The sequence below is a fragment of the Poecilia reticulata genome, linkage group LG23 (genome assembly GCF_000633615.1).
Source record: "Poecilia reticulata strain Guanapo linkage group LG23, Guppy_female_1.0+MT, whole genome shotgun sequence".
In the NCBI taxonomy this organism is placed as follows: Eukaryota; Metazoa; Chordata; class Actinopteri; order Cyprinodontiformes; family Poeciliidae; genus Poecilia; species Poecilia reticulata.
The window spans coordinates 4,730,211-4,746,722 of record NC_024353.1 but is presented as its reverse complement, the minus strand read 5'-3'; the positions used below and the strand labels follow the sequence as shown (position 1 = coordinate 4,746,722).

General features: G+C 39.8%; 2 protein-coding genes across 3 annotated transcripts in view; both read left to right on the top strand.

Moving 5' to 3' along the window:
- The window catches only part of exoc4 (exocyst complex component 4), a 112,908-nt gene extending 104,594 nt beyond the window's left edge, over window positions 1-8,314 (top strand). For both annotated transcript variants that reach the window (XM_008400669.2, XM_008400670.2), the window contains exon 20: window positions 7,983-8,314. In XM_008400669.2, the coding sequence (XP_008398891.1) occupies window positions 7,983-8,220 (238 nt within the window). In that variant the 3' untranslated portion in view covers window positions 8,221-8,314. The remainder of the gene's footprint in view (window positions 1-7,982) is intronic.
- Window positions 8,315-11,048: 2,734 nt separating this feature from the next.
- Window positions 11,049-16,512, top strand: part of lrguk (leucine-rich repeats and guanylate kinase domain containing) — a 17,592-nt gene continuing 12,128 nt past the window's right edge. The window contains exons 1-8 of the mRNA XM_008400667.2: window positions 11,049-11,340; window positions 11,998-12,096; window positions 12,228-12,309; window positions 12,461-12,561; window positions 12,815-12,896; window positions 13,206-13,330; window positions 14,336-14,479; window positions 15,109-15,189. Of these exons, the coding sequence (XP_008398889.1) occupies window positions 11,224-11,340; window positions 11,998-12,096; window positions 12,228-12,309; window positions 12,461-12,561; window positions 12,815-12,896; window positions 13,206-13,330; window positions 14,336-14,479; window positions 15,109-15,189 (831 nt within the window). The 5' untranslated portion in view covers window positions 11,049-11,223. The remainder of the gene's footprint in view (window positions 11,341-11,997; window positions 12,097-12,227; window positions 12,310-12,460; window positions 12,562-12,814; window positions 12,897-13,205; window positions 13,331-14,335; window positions 14,480-15,108; window positions 15,190-16,512) is intronic.

The window sequence follows — 16,512 nt, the reverse complement described above, 5'->3', positions numbered from 1 at the left end:
TACAAGAAGAGTATTTGTTATTACCTCCCCTGGAAAGAATTGATGGCAAATAATCAAAGGAAGAAATCACAGCAGGATGTCTGCTTTGCAGACTGGCTGCAGATGTTTCCCAGTTTAGCCATGCTCCTGTTTCTGTTCCAGTGTGTGTGCTTGATCATTTGTTCTTTGTGTTTGGCTGCAGCCGTGTGGACAAGTTCTGCACAAGAGCACCATAACAGCCAATGATCTGAGTTAAAACTACAGTAGGGCCTGGTTGTCAGCACTGCAGAACAAATAGGCATGCACACACACACACACACACACACACACACACACACACACACTACTTTTTGCCTTTCCCATAGAGTGAAAAATGATAAGGAAACAGTGTCACCTCGTGGTGGCATCCTAGCTTGCATACTGTGGGGAAAAAAAAAAAAAGTTGAAAACTTACAGTACATCCAGTTGTAAATGTTGCACCTGCTGGTATCACCTGAATGTGTTTTTGTGTGTGCGTGTGCGTGAGCAGGTGTATTAGTATCGTCCCAAAGCAGTCTCATGTTGCTCAGTCAGAAGTTTGGCAGCAGCATAAGCTTGTATGTCAAGGTCAAACACACATGCACACATGATCAGAGAAACACACACACACAGTCTCCAACCATCTGCTCAGAGACGAGACTCATTTTGCAAACCTGCGTGTCACAGCAAAGTCATCTCCGAGTGTGTGTTTTTGTTTATTGACGGCGCACTCAACCTTATCACTGCGCTGATCTCCTCTGGTTGTCCGCTGTATCCGCCCCTCCCTCTTTCTTCCTACATCTTCCTCTCTGCCTGTTTATGCTGATGGGTTGTTTTGACAAGAGCTGAGATAAGTTCAACTTGGGAAGTTTGTGGTGAGCCCTTCATCTCGAAAAGCGTGAGAAAACTCAGTAGTTGCACATGACAACATTTTTAAGTCGACAAATGCACATTTGTCGACTTAAGTCCCTGTGTCCTCACATTCGTTTGTAGATGTATTTAAAGTTTTCGCTTCATGATGAGAATATACAGCAAGAGTGTATTATAACAGCAAAATGTTAAAAAAGGGTTAATTACTTGCTTTTAATCTGAGTCGAGTTACAAAGAGGCCAAATTCACAAGTTAAAATGAAGGTTTGCCTCATCTTCTATTTAGTACATCAGTAATTCACAATGCATTGTGAATTGGATTGTATTTCGTAAAGAACCTAGTTTCTGTTCTTCACTTCAGAACTGTATTGAGATAATACACACACAAATCTAAAAAAAAGGATAAAATGTGATTCATATATTAAACAGGTCTACATTATCTGCTCCAGGTAATTCCTTAACATTGATGGAAAAAGTACTACTTATAAAAGTACTACTTTTAAGGTAGAATTATTATTTATAAGATGGGGAAAATGTCTTGTTCCACTGGTAGAATATTTTCCTTATAACTATTACGTTTTCGTCAATATTAAGAAATTATTGCCTTAAAAGGGCTCCATTGTTCTGAAATGTTACTTGTAAGTTACTTTTGTCTTATTCCAATTTTACTAAATGTAATCTTAGTGCACTTACTGTCAGATCAGATCAGATAATTGCACTAGAAACTAGACTAAAAACACTTGGTAAGACTTTGTGTTTTTGAAGTGAATAGTATAGAAAAATCTTTCTATTTCCAAGCTTTATTTTCTGTCCAATTGTTTAAAACATCCATCTCTGTTTTTGTCTATTTGTCCATCTACCGTTTGTTCAGCACTCACCTTTTGTCGCTTTTAAGGGAGGTGTTTTGTTGTGAGAGCAGCCCCAAAGCGTGCCACCTACAAGCCTAAAATGGCATGTTGTCATGAAGACCTGAAAGGTCCATTAGTTTGAGAAAATCGAAGTATGTTCCCAGACGCGGACCGAAGCACCATTACAAATTCACAAAAAGCAAAGCTCTGAGCCGACCGGCGACCCGTGCATGCAGGTCGGAGAGTTGTCATAACACAAACAACAAATCCGCCGCAGCTTAGCCAACCAGCTAGCATAGACACCAGTCTGACAGTCTCATTGTCAAGGCACCCCAGGGTTCATCCCATCTCACCCACCTGTCTCCTACTGGAATGGCTCCAGCGTTCCAATCTACATGTCTGTAATGCGCAATAAGGTGTTGCGCTCTGTAGTTTCCTAAAGTGTTACCCCCCTGGTGGCTGTGCGTCTCCGAGAGTCAGTGTGTTGGCAAGTAAACTGTCTTTGGCTTGGAGCTTATGTGTGTCAAGGTGACAGCCTGGTGTGTCCTCAGAGATTGTAGTTATAAGTACAGTTGACGGCCATGTCAGGAGGTAGTGGGTGTCAACAGATAAAAGCGTTTGTATTTAGGCCGGGTTGCAGTACACTGTCACTTCTGTCTCCATCCTTGTCACCTTGTGTTTCTTGCCTTATCTCTCTCGTTCCTCTGTTTGTTTTTTTTTTCCCCCACCCTCCCTCCCTGTCTTTTTCTTGTTTTTGCCATAGTCCAATCAACTTCTCCGCCTCGGCTCAATTGAAATTCTCCTCCTCTCCGTCTACCTGCGCCCTCTCTCCTCTGTCGCTCGTTTTCTGCGTGCATGCGCAAGACGCCGTGTGATAAGGCTGCTCTTTGTTGATGGAGCCTGTCTCCGTGCGTTTCGGTCTCTGTATCCACACCTCCCAGCATGATGGCACTCGCCTTTGCTGATGAAGCCAGTCAGGGGGTTGGTGCGCATTCGTGCCCGTGTTTGTGCCGATGCAGCATGATGAGACTGGTCTTTGCTGATGAAGCTTCACCCCAAGTCTCTGCAGACCTCTGCTCATTACCAGAGGAGAGACAAATGCACTGTTCTGGAGGGAGATGGAGACAGAAGGAGGGGAAGGGAGGGGAGCCTATCATCCTTCGGTTCAAAAAGCCAAGCGAACGTTAAGACTGAGATTACACGTTCACAAAGCCACCTTTTTGAAATTTGCTGTTTATATTTAGTGAAAATGCAACATTATCATCATCGACTTGTATTTTTAAAGATTATTCTCAGTTCTTGTTGACAATCTATTTGAATCAAATGTACAAGCAGACATAAATGAGTAAACCCCTTAAACACAGCATTACGTTTGATAAAAACACAGTTGGGCTGCGTCTTAGTTTGAGCATGACTGAGTTCGGTCTCCAGTTGTCATAGTAACACGTGTTTTCCAGCATGCGAGTCTTTCAGACTCACTACAGTCAGATACTACTGTTATCAGAACAGAGGGGAAGATTTATTAGAGGAAAACATATCAGAAGCAACACTGAACTGGCTTATTGACTAAAAGCTTTTTCAAGACAGGGAAAATATGCCGCCAACATTCTGAACAATTAACTTTATATTTGTTTTACCCCTCAAGGGAAGCTATATTTTACATCTAAAAACCTAAAAATCTTAAAAGTATAAAAGAAAAAAAACAATTGATTGACAATTCCATTTTTTTTTCCAATGTATAGATAATTTAAAAAGTCACTTTTCTGACAAAACACAATCTTTAGAAACACAAATTTCTAGAGCATGTGATGTCTGAAACTGGTTTGCATAAATTTCTATCCCTGCAAACGGAGAACAGTTTATTAGAGACGGAAGTATGTTGCGCGAATAAACTGTCACTTGTTGGCAACACGAAGAAGGATAGAGTTCTTGGTTTCCTAAAAGATGATGGCAGCTGGATAGGATATTGTGTTACACAGTGAGGGATAAGCTTCATAACGTCCTGCAACTTTCAGTTATGATCTGCATTGCGTTCATTTTGTGACACCCTTATTTTAATTTTCCTTGAATAGTTTCTGATTTTGAACATCAAACTTAATACATTAGCTGTGTGTGTGCTGCACTGTGAAGACATGAGCTAAAGCCTTGCTGAAGGTGCCAGGAGGTATTTGTTACAGCACCAACAAGCCTTGGTTCCCCCTGATGGTCAAGTTGATCCACATGCTTGCACATCTTTTTTTGTTATTATTTTGTTCCTCCCTCTTTCTCATCGTTCTCCTACTAACTAATGTGTTTTCCCAAACATGCTGACAGAAGCAGCCCGTAATGGCTTTAATATTGTATACGCTACAAATGAGGGGGAAATGAAATGTGCTGAATCTCATCTTTCTTCCACTTTTCTATTCTCGCCGCCGCTTCCCTCTCGTTCCATTGTCATGTGTCCGTCGCGCGCGCGGCGCCGTCGCGTCGTGAATTTATTTAATATTCTTTGCGTACGAGGGGAGAGGTAGGGAAGCAGCTAATTAAAATTTAATGGAACGCAGTCCGCGGAGGCACGTCTGCACACATATACAAAGAAGCTGATTAATAAATCAGAACTCTTATAGATTGGACTTGTGGTGGAAGCAGGTGGAAATTGGCCAAAAATTACTGTGTGCGGTTTTCATGTGTGGGTGAAGGAGGAGTGTGCACAGAGGGAGGCTGAGGGCTGTAAAGACTCTAAAGAGGAGGGCAATCAAAACAATTCACCGTGGTGCTGTTTGAAAAATAAGACTTGTTTCATTAACCAGTTGCTACTCCACCAAAGGGAAATGTGCGTGTGTGTGTGTGTGCGTGCGTGTTATAGTGCGTAAGCCACAAGGGCTTCTTTCTTGATGGTGGGTGCAGAGAGATTTTAATCTTATTAACAGCCTTTCCCTGTTCGGCAAATAGCTTTCCAACTGCTTGGGTAATGAACTGTTTGAAAGTGTTTTCAGCACACACTAACATACATCACTCAGACACATTGATAGATCGACCAACATGCACACACAAACACGCGCTTTTTTTCTTCCTTTTTTTTCTTTACAGACCAGCCTCCCCCTCCTCTAACCGCTGAACAAAGCTCAGATTGCAAGCAGTCCTCATGGTTCCGACACCCAAACAAACACACAGGCTCTTAACAGACAGCTGACAGTTTGCCACGCCTTCTTCCTGCAGATGCTGATGTCTTCACATGAGATCCTACAGCAAGAACTGTGATGTGCACAAGTGTTTTAGTAGCCCCTTATCAGCTGTAGATAAGCATAATTACACCCTTTTCTCAGCTACCTAATAAATTAATGCCACAATTACACTAAAAAAAGTCAACTTTTCAGCTGGGGCTTTTATTCATTAAATCCCACTTGGTGTTGCAGAATCACAGCAAGTCATCCAGGGCTTAAACAGCAAAGTAGCCCCCAGTTTGTCACGCTAGTTCTTTGTTATTTTGGGGGTTTTTTTTTACAAGAAAATGGGGTTTTAAAGTTTTTGAAAGACTACCAGTGATACATACATGACAGTGAAGTGATAACTCCCTTACTGTCAGATGATTTGTGTATTTAGCCTGGTAAACTTTTGGAAAATGGCTCGGAAACACATGGAAAAATCTCCGGCTCTTAGACAAATGGAAAACAAAAACATCCCAAAGCTAATTTATGCATGTTTAAGTGATTTATTAAGTAAAAAACATAGGGTAAATACATTGACTGTTTATACCCACAGCTTTTATTTGTTTTTCATAGACTTTTCCCAACTTTGAGTAAATGTCCAAAATGTCATCTGAAAAATGTCTTTGAACAGCAAACCAATCATCTTAAATTTCTGTTGTTGCAATCAAGGTTGGCCAAGCACACACAAATTAAATGTGTGATTCGTTTCATTGTGAGATGAGCCCCCTTATTGTTGCCGTCTCATCTCAACCTCAGTTAAGTAGTGAGTCCGCAATACTCAATCATTTTAACGGCTTTTTTTATTAAATGAATTCAAGAATGAGAAAAATGAACAAAGCCTTCAAGAGGAACGAAGAGCAGGATGGAGGGTGAGACGGAATGCAAATGCTTTGGTGATCAAGGGCGTCTCTCGTCAAGGGAAGGCCAAAAAGCAGATATTATGCACCTCTGCTTCTCATTTATCTCCAACGTGATCTGGCGTTTATTTTATAGCTCTAATTTATCTCATCTCCCCCTTCATAACTCTTTTCGTGTTTTTTTTTTTTTTTTCCTCCAGTTTTAAAGTGTTAAAGTAGAAAAAAACGGTATCGCATAAAAAACAGACGCGGGAGAGAAGTTCCATAAGTGGCCGTTAACGCCTTGTTAGCATTGAAAATGATCTCTCCAAAATGTGCTAAAGCTAGTTCTTCTCCTTTTACTGTCATATTGAATTTCATATGGAACACCAGAGAGCTTAGCTTCTTTCCCTTTTAAGATGCATTCACATGAACAGTTCAGAGTCTGTTTTCGACTGTCAGACAAAATACAAAAAAATGGAAGTGCAAATCTAACTGTTTTAAAAAAAACATAAGGTCTTCATTTAGCATAACAGTTTTACTACTACCCTTCTTGAGCATCTTTCTGCCTTGCAAAGCTGCATTAGTTTCTGTTGCGCGACCAACAGCTGTCCTTGGCCAAGGTTGGTAGTTTATTCTAATAAAGGAAGCCCTTCCTTCCTCTTAGGAGAAAAGAAGCCCTGTAGCAGTTTCAGCTGCAGCCTTCTCTGTAATTATTTACACAAATCCAATACTTCAAATCACCCTATTGATTTGCAAATACAAATTCAGATACTGGCTAAGTCAAATAGTCTAATCAACCTGTTTCCACTAGATATATTCATACAAAGTTGTCATGGAATCATTTTTAATGTTGCAACCACAATCTGTAATGTGTTTTATTGGGATACTGTGTGTCAGACCAACACATATTAGTACTATTGTCTCCAAAGTGAGCACAAGCTATTTTTGCAAAAAAAAAAAATGGACGGGCAAAATATTCCAGTCTCTGCAGGTGCATATGTGGTTGAGAAATACTCCAAAGGATATGCAGCTGTCATTTCAGCAAAAGCTGATTCTATAAAATATTCACTGTGGAGTTTTTTTTTTAAATTATTATTATTTTAAAGAATCCCATGTATTTTGTTTTTTTTTACAATTTTGTACCACTTAGTGTTAGCCTATCACATAAAAAAAGCATTCAGGTTTATTGTTATTATGTGACAGAATGTGAGTACGAGTGGTGTAAAAGCTTTTGCAAGGCACTGTAAAAGGTGAGCTGACTGTAAATCCTTCCTGCACTGTAAACCACTGCTGCTGTCCTCTTGCCTCAAGTTTGCTTCCGCAGCTACCTTGTGGAAGCTTAACATTTAGGCCTTAAGGGCACTACAAGCTGAAATCTATTTTAGTGTTTGCCTGCATGAGCTTTCCTCTTTTTATGCACTCCAGAGCAGGGCTAGACAGGAACACGCATTTACTCTCGAAGGTGTTTGACCTATTTTGCCCGGGACCAAAAAATATATATATCTCTGAGATCTCCTGCTGCACTACCTTACCGTGAATCTTATCCCTTTGCTTAGGAATGTGCATTTCTTCTGCCGTGCATTGACCAGTAAATGCATCAATAATAGTTTGATTCCGCTGAGTCGTAAAACGTTCAAAACTCCACCTTGAAGGACCCTGTGAAAAGCCGCATGCGGTTAGTGTAGAAAACAAATCCTGTTTGACATATTTGATCCAATTTGTGCAGAAGTGTGTTGTTTAACGGTGCCTGCTGTCCATTTGTGCTACCGCTTTATCAGTAGGCCTATGTACTTCATGCACTCTTTCAAATGGCCCGTTGAGGCATTTGGTCTTGATTAAAGAGCTGTTTATTCTACACACAGTCCCTTTCCTCTTCTGTGTGCCTGCAATATTTCAGAAGAACAGTCTTGGCTGTTGGGAGCCTGTATATGTTTTCCCCTTTACCTGCATCTCACAGCAGCAGCTTCACCGGGTCCCTTGATGTCCGCTTTTAAAAAAAAAAGAAAGAAAGAATGAAAGAAATTTGAGCATGACAGCAACAGTGGTTAGTCTGGCTTTTGTGCGCTCTCTTTGTTTTCCTCGTCTCTTTGATTCAGCCCTGGAAGAGGAGAAATGGACGTACATTAAGTGTCTGTTTTTCCTCTATCTCCTCCCTGCATTCTTCGCCAGCTTCACTCGCTGCGGTCCTTCTGTTGTGTCATTCATCCATAACCCGTTGCCTCTTTCTCTTCCTCCTTCCAGGCAGTACTATGAGATGCTGTACAACACTCCAGATGAGTTGCTGAACCTGGTCGTGGACCAGGGCGTTCGCTACACAGAGCTCGAGTACATCAACGCCCTGTCTCTGCTCCACCGCAGTCAGACGGGCGTAGGGGACATGAGCACCCAGAACGTCCGTCTGCAGAGGCTGAAGGAGATCATCTGCGAGCAGGCTGCCATCAAGCAGGCCTCCAAGGACAAAAAGATCACCACAGTGTAGCAAGAAAACAGAGGGGATTACGTTGCCTAGCATTTTTGTGTTTTGTTACTGTTTCATGGGATCTCTTAGAGAGTAAAGATTGCTTCAGACATGAGATTGTATGAATTTATTTTGCGGTGCGTCCTTTGTGTTTTCTTGCCTGATGGTGACGATAAGGGTCGTAAGTCGAGAGCCGACACAGACGTACACGATTCCCACCTCTTGAAATGGAGATCACCGATAAGCTTACGCTGCACTGAATCGCTCTAATTGGAAAGTTAGATGACAGCCGCCACCACCGCAAACTTTGCAAGTCTACTTTCTAAATCAGGCGTCTTGCATTGTCAGTTTCCGCTTTTTAAAAGACATCATAAATCCTCGCTGCACGCCGAACCTCCTAACAAACCCCCGGCTCTCCAAAAACAACAGCTCCGGTTTAAACGACACCATCTTGGACAGTCACCTGAACTCGGGGCCCTATCTCATCTCATTTTCCTATTAGAACCCAAGCTGCTGCTCTCCATTACACCTCCATCTCTCCTCACCCGCCAGCCCCTATGGACTCACTGATTCTGTTTGCAATAACAGATGCCAGATTAGACTGTCTGAATGAGGCCACATCCTCCGCCTGCTGCCAATTTAGTTTGGTCCCCAAAGAGTTCCCTAGCTTCCCTAGAATTGTATCATATCTGCAGTTGTCAAAAAATCTAAGTCCTGGTCTGCTTTTTTTATTTTTTTAAAGTTTCTGAAGTTGCCTTGTGCAAACTGTAGGAGAGTAAATCACAACTTTTTTTTTTTTCTAATTCTATTTTTCAAGTCTAATATGCTGCATTCCTTTTTCACATTTTGTAATGTTACAACCACATATTTCGTTTATTTTACTGGGGATTTTTGCTCCTACTTTCTTGAAAAACACCTCAAGCTCAGTCGAATTCTGTGGTTAAATTGGGTGACCGTACATTTTAAGAATGTTCAGGGTTGTTGTGCCGCTGGAAGGTGAACCCTCACCCCAGTCTCAAGTCTTCATCCATCTTCCCATCGATGCTGACTGAATTCCTCCCTCTGCTGTGGAAAACGGCTCCACCAGAATTACATGAAATCATAATAAAATGCAATAAAGCATCTAGTTGAAACTGTGAGAATCATAGAAATGGGCATGAGTACTTTTTAAAATACTTCAGCAGTCATTTCGGTAACTAAAATGATACCGTCCCGTTAAATCTCTAAAAGTAAACCAAACACCATGAAAACAAGAGAAGATCCCAAGTCGCTTCCCTCCCTGTTTTCCGCTCCTTAACTTTGCAGAGAAGTATTTAACGAGTGGAGGAGAGAGAAATGGGAGCCTTGTCAATACGGCGGTCCCACCACAGGTCTCCTTGAAGCCCACAGAGCAATCCATCACAGTGACACGCAGCCTGGAATCGATGGGGAAGCAACGATGGAGCTGCTGAGTAGCTCGCCTACTCCTCTGTAATGCACGCTTGGTGCAAAATCCTAGATGTGCTCATTCATTTGCTCACTTCAGAAATGGTTCCGGAAGGTTACACATGTGGAAACTTTAGTACAATATTCTACAACTGTGTCGTGCCTCTCGCGTGTGCTGTTAGACGTCCATCGCACTGCAAGGCTGATCTTTTTGTCACGCATAGTTTGTTTTTTTTACACTAGGTTGTGCATCACATTTTTCTTTTCAATGGACACTATTTTTGCACATGTGCTGAATCTCCACTGTATCAGGCTTGTCTTGAGCTTGTTTCAATCTTTTGTTTTTGTTCCTTATGTATAAAATCTCAAATCTGTCTGCTTAAAATTAGCCTCATCCGATTTGTCAGTGCATAAGATAATAAAGATCTTTAAAAAAAAATCTCTTGAGTTCTTCCATTCTTTTTTTGTATTTCAAACATTTTCCTTGCATTGTATTTTCTGCATAAGAACCATCTTTCACATGTGACAGTCTATCCACTCGAAGCAGTGGAGATGTTTTTGTTCTCAATCTGGAGCTTGTTTGATCCTAAACCAACACCAGAGGATGCACTAAACCCGACAGGTGTGCTATGTGACACGACTTTAAGGCACGAAGTGCTCAACAGTGGCATATTGGGGAAAAATAAACACAGACGGCGTACAACCTGAGGCCTCAGTTGTTATTGGCATTATTCCACGTAGTAAAATGTTCTTGGCATAGTATGGTATTTATAAACCCTGAATGTCCCTGGAGCTCTGGTGATTAATGTCATCGAGTTCAGGTGCAAAATCAAAATGTAAGGAGGTAATTCAACAACTATATTTGAATCGTTAATTTTACCCAAGATTTTAAGATCTCTGGCTTTTCTTTCACATTGTAAATACATTTAATATTTATATATTTAAATACCACAAATTCCAAAGTTCATTAATGTGGAAATTTGACTCTGAATATGCTTTGATCAGAACTATTTACCTTGTAGCTTTGTGGTTGGTGAATGCAGGAAGGTGAGCCTCAATCCAATATCATGTTTTTTTGCAGCCTGCATAAAGATATGTTCCATAGCTTTACTGTATTTAGCCTGCGTGAACGACCACTTGCAATTTCCAGAAGATGATGCATCATAATTTTTCCCCATATTGCAGTTTTGCCTTGTTTTGGTCTATCTCTGTAAAAACTTGAATGAAGTCTATTAAAATGTGGACTTCAATTCTCCTATTCAACGGAAATATGCTAAATAGGTGTAAATACTTTTGCAAAGCACAGCCATTTTCTCTCCTGGTATTACTTTTAAGGCAATTGTTATTTATACCTTGTTCTTCGTTTTACTTCACTCTCTAAAACGAGGCTGTCAAAAGAACTACAATCCCCAAAATGCACTTCATCTGGTGCTCGGTTGCCATGGTAGTCAACTGACACAACTTTGCATGACTTGGGATAAGCTAACCTTGGAAAGCAAAAAGTAGCTGTTTATTGGACGCGTACATTGCCCATTTAACTTCCCTCTAAACGCTAACTTTCAAAGATACGTCAGATACGTTTATTTGTGTCATTACACAATGGAGGACGAATTACAGGAGCAGCAACTAATGCCGATTCCAGAGGAAAGCACGAACCCACTGGACCAACCAGAGACGTTAAAAATCGAGGAGCAAGAGGAAATCATCAAAGTCGAGGTAAAAATGTAAACGCTTTATGTTGGCTTGAATAAATCTAAAGGGAACGTATTCTTGAAACTCCTGCACCCAGTTTTCTTTTACGGCAAAATCCTCAACTAAAAAATAGCCACAATGGTGTAATTTTTATGTATTCATTTTATATTCACCTCGTTACGGCATTGAAAAAAGGAGATAACCTTGAGTTGAAGACGACTAAACTGAATAGCAACGTCTAAAGGTTGAATATTTTCAAATGATCAGAAGTGCATTAACGGCTCGAGTTTCTTTTTAAACAGAAATGTAATTATTAAGTAGATGAATATATTCTCATTTTGATATAAGTGTTGACCTCACAGAAGTCAGCGGTCTTAAAATATTTGTTCCCAAATATTTTAATAGAAAACTGTGAATTTTGTACGCAATATACAGTTAGCAGATTCAGGTGCAACGTCATTTTCATTCAAGCAAGATGTGTGGTTCTAGTTGATAAAGAAACAGACTTCTCCTAAAGTATAGGATGGGTATTATTTCTGGTAGAAAACAATACAGTTTTCAAAAAAGGTTATAATTATTTTCACTTTGTTTATCTTAAACAATTGCTAGAAATCTAAATCTGCCAGGGTGTCTCATGGACTAGTAGTCCTCTAAGAAAATGTTTTTTTGATGTTACAATAGGAGGGGGTTTTAACTGAAGAAATGGTGTCCGAAGGTTTATCCCATATTGGACTTGATCTGACCGGGCAGCATCACGTTCTTTGCCACCTATCCCTACCTGTGAGATGTGTACCTACAACCTAGACATTGATTGATTGATTGATTGATTGATTGATTGATTGATTGATTGATTGATTGATTGATTGAAGCTTGATTAACTTTATTCATAAGTGTGATCTTTTCTGCTCCAGAATCTCAGTCTTATCAACATACATTTGTTATGCAAGTACGTCCATCTTGTAAAGCTGGAACTGCAACACAACAACATAGAAGGTAATCCATTTTTCATTTACTGTCACACATGATTTTGTGCAATACGGCAAACGTGCAAATCGTAAGCCAGCCTTTCCTGCGGAATGATGCATTGACAAATGATGACTAAATGATCTATACTAATTTGAATACATTTTATCACAACTTCTAGATATATCCTGCCTGAACCACATACCCCACCTTATCTACTTGGATGTGTCTCACAATGAAATCTCCAACTTCTTTCAATTCCAGCCACTCCGGTACCTACAGGTGCAGGACCTTGAACTGACAGGATAAGACAACATTTGATTGGTGGCTTGGGCCTCGTTTTCTAGCACTATTCCCTTAAGATAGGCCTGGATTACCATAGCCCATCTGTAGACGCTCTGAATTTGCTTACAAGGCATTACCTGCCCTTCAATGACAGTGAACTTTTGCAAAGAATCTTATTCAAACAGAGATTGTACATTGCAAGTTGTTGTAGTTGTTTGTTAAAAGTTTACTGCTTCTTTCTGATTTCCAGGTGGCCGATTTCTCCCACAACCAAATACCAGACATAAAGGATCTGGCAGGCTTTTTCTGCTTGCGTAAGCTGAATCTGGACCGTATCCTTGCAGTCGTTCACTTTAATGCATGTGGATGTCATCGTGTCGCCTCCTGATGCTTTAACAAGCTCCTACGGTCTGAAGTTTCCATTCGCTAAAATCCTCATTAAGCTATAAATTCTGTTTTATTTCTCTATTTTGATGCTTTTAATGTACTGAATAGTACAAAATGTAACTTCAGCGACTTGTAAAAGCAATAATTTGATGTGGACCTTGTCTGGATTGAAGAAGGAACATCTCTAAATTTGATCTATGCATAACGAGTTCTTGTTTACGTAAAAGGATTTTTTTTCTTAATCATTTGCTCAGACAACTGTCTCTCTGAAGTCAGCAATCTTGTAGATTGTTCTATGCTCACCCATCTCAGCCTGGCTTACAACAAAATCACAAAAATCAGCAACCTGGGCAATCTGCCTCTCTTAGATCTCTGCCTGGTAAGTTTTTATTATTTTTGCGGCATTCAAGAATTTCGATTTTTACATGTAAATCTATATTTGTAAAGAATTATTTTAAGTGAAATCTCTATTTTTTTTTACCTATTGTTGAATATGTTTCTGATCTTTACTTTTCTTTGAAACAAGCTCAGTTTCATATTTTTCTGTCCCCCTTTGCTGTTGTTTAATCTGTGCTCTTAGGTTTTTGCCACATTTTAACATTTAACAAACATCACCATATGGCCCGACAGAATGTCTTTTTCCCCCTGTTCATCGTTCTTTTTCCCCCTGTTCATCGTTCTGAGTGTGTGTGTGTGTGTGTGTGTGTGTATGTGTGCGTGCATTTTTTAGGCCCCTCCGTGTTTTTCTCATTGTCAGCATCTATTGGTCTGGCTGCATCTGCCCCTCTCTGGAGCTCCCTTTGGAGACCAGCTGCTGGTCTATGACCGAACCTGGACCGAATTCAGCCTGCACACATTCCCCTATCCATCCAGCATCCATCTCATCCTGCTCCTGACCTCTCTCCTTCCCCAATGTGCCCTCCTAAAGCAGCATGGCATTGTCAGCCAGTCTGTTTCCCGGCACATCACAGTGCCGACCCAGAGCTTCCAGGGACCGGCACGGTCAGCCTCCCCTGCTGACAGCAACCCTCTGTCTGGCAGGATGCTTGGCAAGAGCAGGCCAAGGTGTGGCCAGGCAGTTGGATAACAACTTTTGTCAGTAGAATAGATAGAGAATCAGGCTGACAAGACTGTTGTGCCCAGGTCTTGTTCTTTGGTTCGTCAGCGTGCTGTGCTAGCCCCTCAACAGCTGTTTAGCTGTCAGTCCAGGCCTGTCAGCATTTAGCAGAGAGCCAGGCCTGCCACTCAGCTCAGTAACGAGGGTAACAAAGCTCAGGCGCTGTGCAAATCATTCCTAATAGAATTATTAAGAATGAAAGTATAAAAATGGACTTTGCTGCGCACACGTTATCATTAATGTTTCCCTGTTTACTGTTTGTTTTAGAGGGGAAACCAGCTTCACTGTGCTGAAGGGTTGGAGAAGTTACAGAAAATACAGGTTCTTGATTTGTCAAGGAACTGCATCACCTCTATTTCAGGAATTCAGAATCTCCACTTTCTATACTTAATCAACTTGGAGAAAAACCAGGTACCTTCGGCAACAAGACAGAACGATCTCCATCATCTTTTGTAGATGTATATATAGTGTACCTGCCTTCTTACTTGCAACTCTAGGTTCAAAATCAATAATTGTGTGATTATATTATGAAACAAGGTAGAGCTCAATAAACAGAACATTAAAAAAAACACACAAAATTATAGAGTTAAAAAGTAAGAAACTTTTCATTTCCTAAATTTTGCTGTATTGTATCCAGTACATACAGTACAATATAGTAATGTAGTTCACAACAGGCTTGAAAATTAGCTAAATCCAACCTTAGACAAAATAATAGTCACCGTTTTACATGGGACCATTGTTTATTAAAACATTAACGATAAAAAGAGCCAAAATGTAGAAGGAGTGCATGAAAAACTGATCACGCCCTGTGATTCAGTTCTGTGAAGAAATATTTGAGGAAGGTCTTGAGAAGATAATTATCTTTAACGCAATTGTAGGTCAAAGGTACATTTTTTTTTGTTTTGTTTTGTTCTCTTCACATTACAATTGTTCATCAGTTTGATGTGTAAAGCTTGCATCAAAAGTAATTATAGGTAACATTTATTTTTAAAGTTTTAAGAACCAAGGCAAATGACAAAAAATGTTTTTTTTTCTTTCAGATTATGGAAATTGAAGATCTAAAATATGTCATTGATCTACAGATGCTGACAAACCTCAATCTGCTGGATAACCCCGTGCAGGTACCTGACATATTCATATACAAGAGTCTTCACCCATGAGAATGTAGAATACAGTTGACGTCAAAATGATTAGCTCCTGATGCTAATATTCAATTGCCTACCCATTTAACTGGATAATTAGGTCTTTGACCCATCTCTTTCAAGCTTGAGAAAGCTTTAGAAAGCTTCTTCAAGCGTCTCCATTTTGGAAATACTGTGATAACTTTGAATATCTTTCTCCTGCCTTGTGCGCATCAATTCTTTTTCTCAAGCGTAAACTGAATTTGTTTGTTTTTGGCATGACGTTTTCTCAAGTGGGAGCTCAAACCCTTGGTGAGGATTTTATGCTGCGCATAAAATGTAGGGTAACCTTTTACCTTGATTGATTGATTTCAGCTGTGGGCATTACAAAGTGAAACTGCATGATTTCATAACAGTAGTTTGTGCTTTGGCTAAATAAAAAAAGGTCAGCCCTCAAGGGAGGCTAATAATTTTGGAAGTGGTAGGTTTTTTTTTTTTTTCTGTGCGTAAGGTAAATTAATGTAAGCTGTATTGAAAAATCAACGTGCTGTTTCCCAAAAGCACTCGGGAAATTTTTTGAAAAACACTTACATTTTCAAACAGGAAGCTAATAATTTTGACCTCAAGTGTATATAAGCAATATTGATCAAGCAAGCTTTTGTAGGAACTTTAACATTTATTTATTTTGTTTTCAAGTTTTAATAAGTATTTTAGAACAGATTTAAGAAACAAGACAAAAAAAATCAATCAATTTTTAGAATTAAAAAATATGGATCCCGGGTTAAGTTGATTTGGATTCCTGCTCATATTGGAATAGTAGGAAATGAGTTGGCGGATAAATTTGCTAAGAGTGCAGCAAATGAGGTTAAAAGTATAAGTAAAATACAGAAATGGCAGGAACTATGGGATAGAGAAGAAAAGGCAAGATTTTATTATAGCATTCAAAAAAAGTAGGGGAATGTAGGGAAGGTAATAGGAATAAAAAAGAAGAGGATGTTGTATCCAGATTAAGGTTTGGGGACAGGGGGCTAAGTAGTACTATGAAAATAATTAATAAACATAGTACAGGTTTGTGTAGTTACTGTGGAGAGTCCGAAACAGTGGAGCATATTTTTCTAGAATATAATAAGTATAGTCGGGAAAGAGAGGTTTTAATCAGAGAGTTAAATAGAAATAAAAATAAATTAAATATTAAACATTTGCTGCAAAAAGTCATCTGAGGATATAGTATTTAAAAGCATTTTTAGTTTTCTTAGGAAGTCAGGTATTATGGGAAGATTATAGAGGTAGAACATCAAATCTATACTCCAGTCTGGAAGGTGG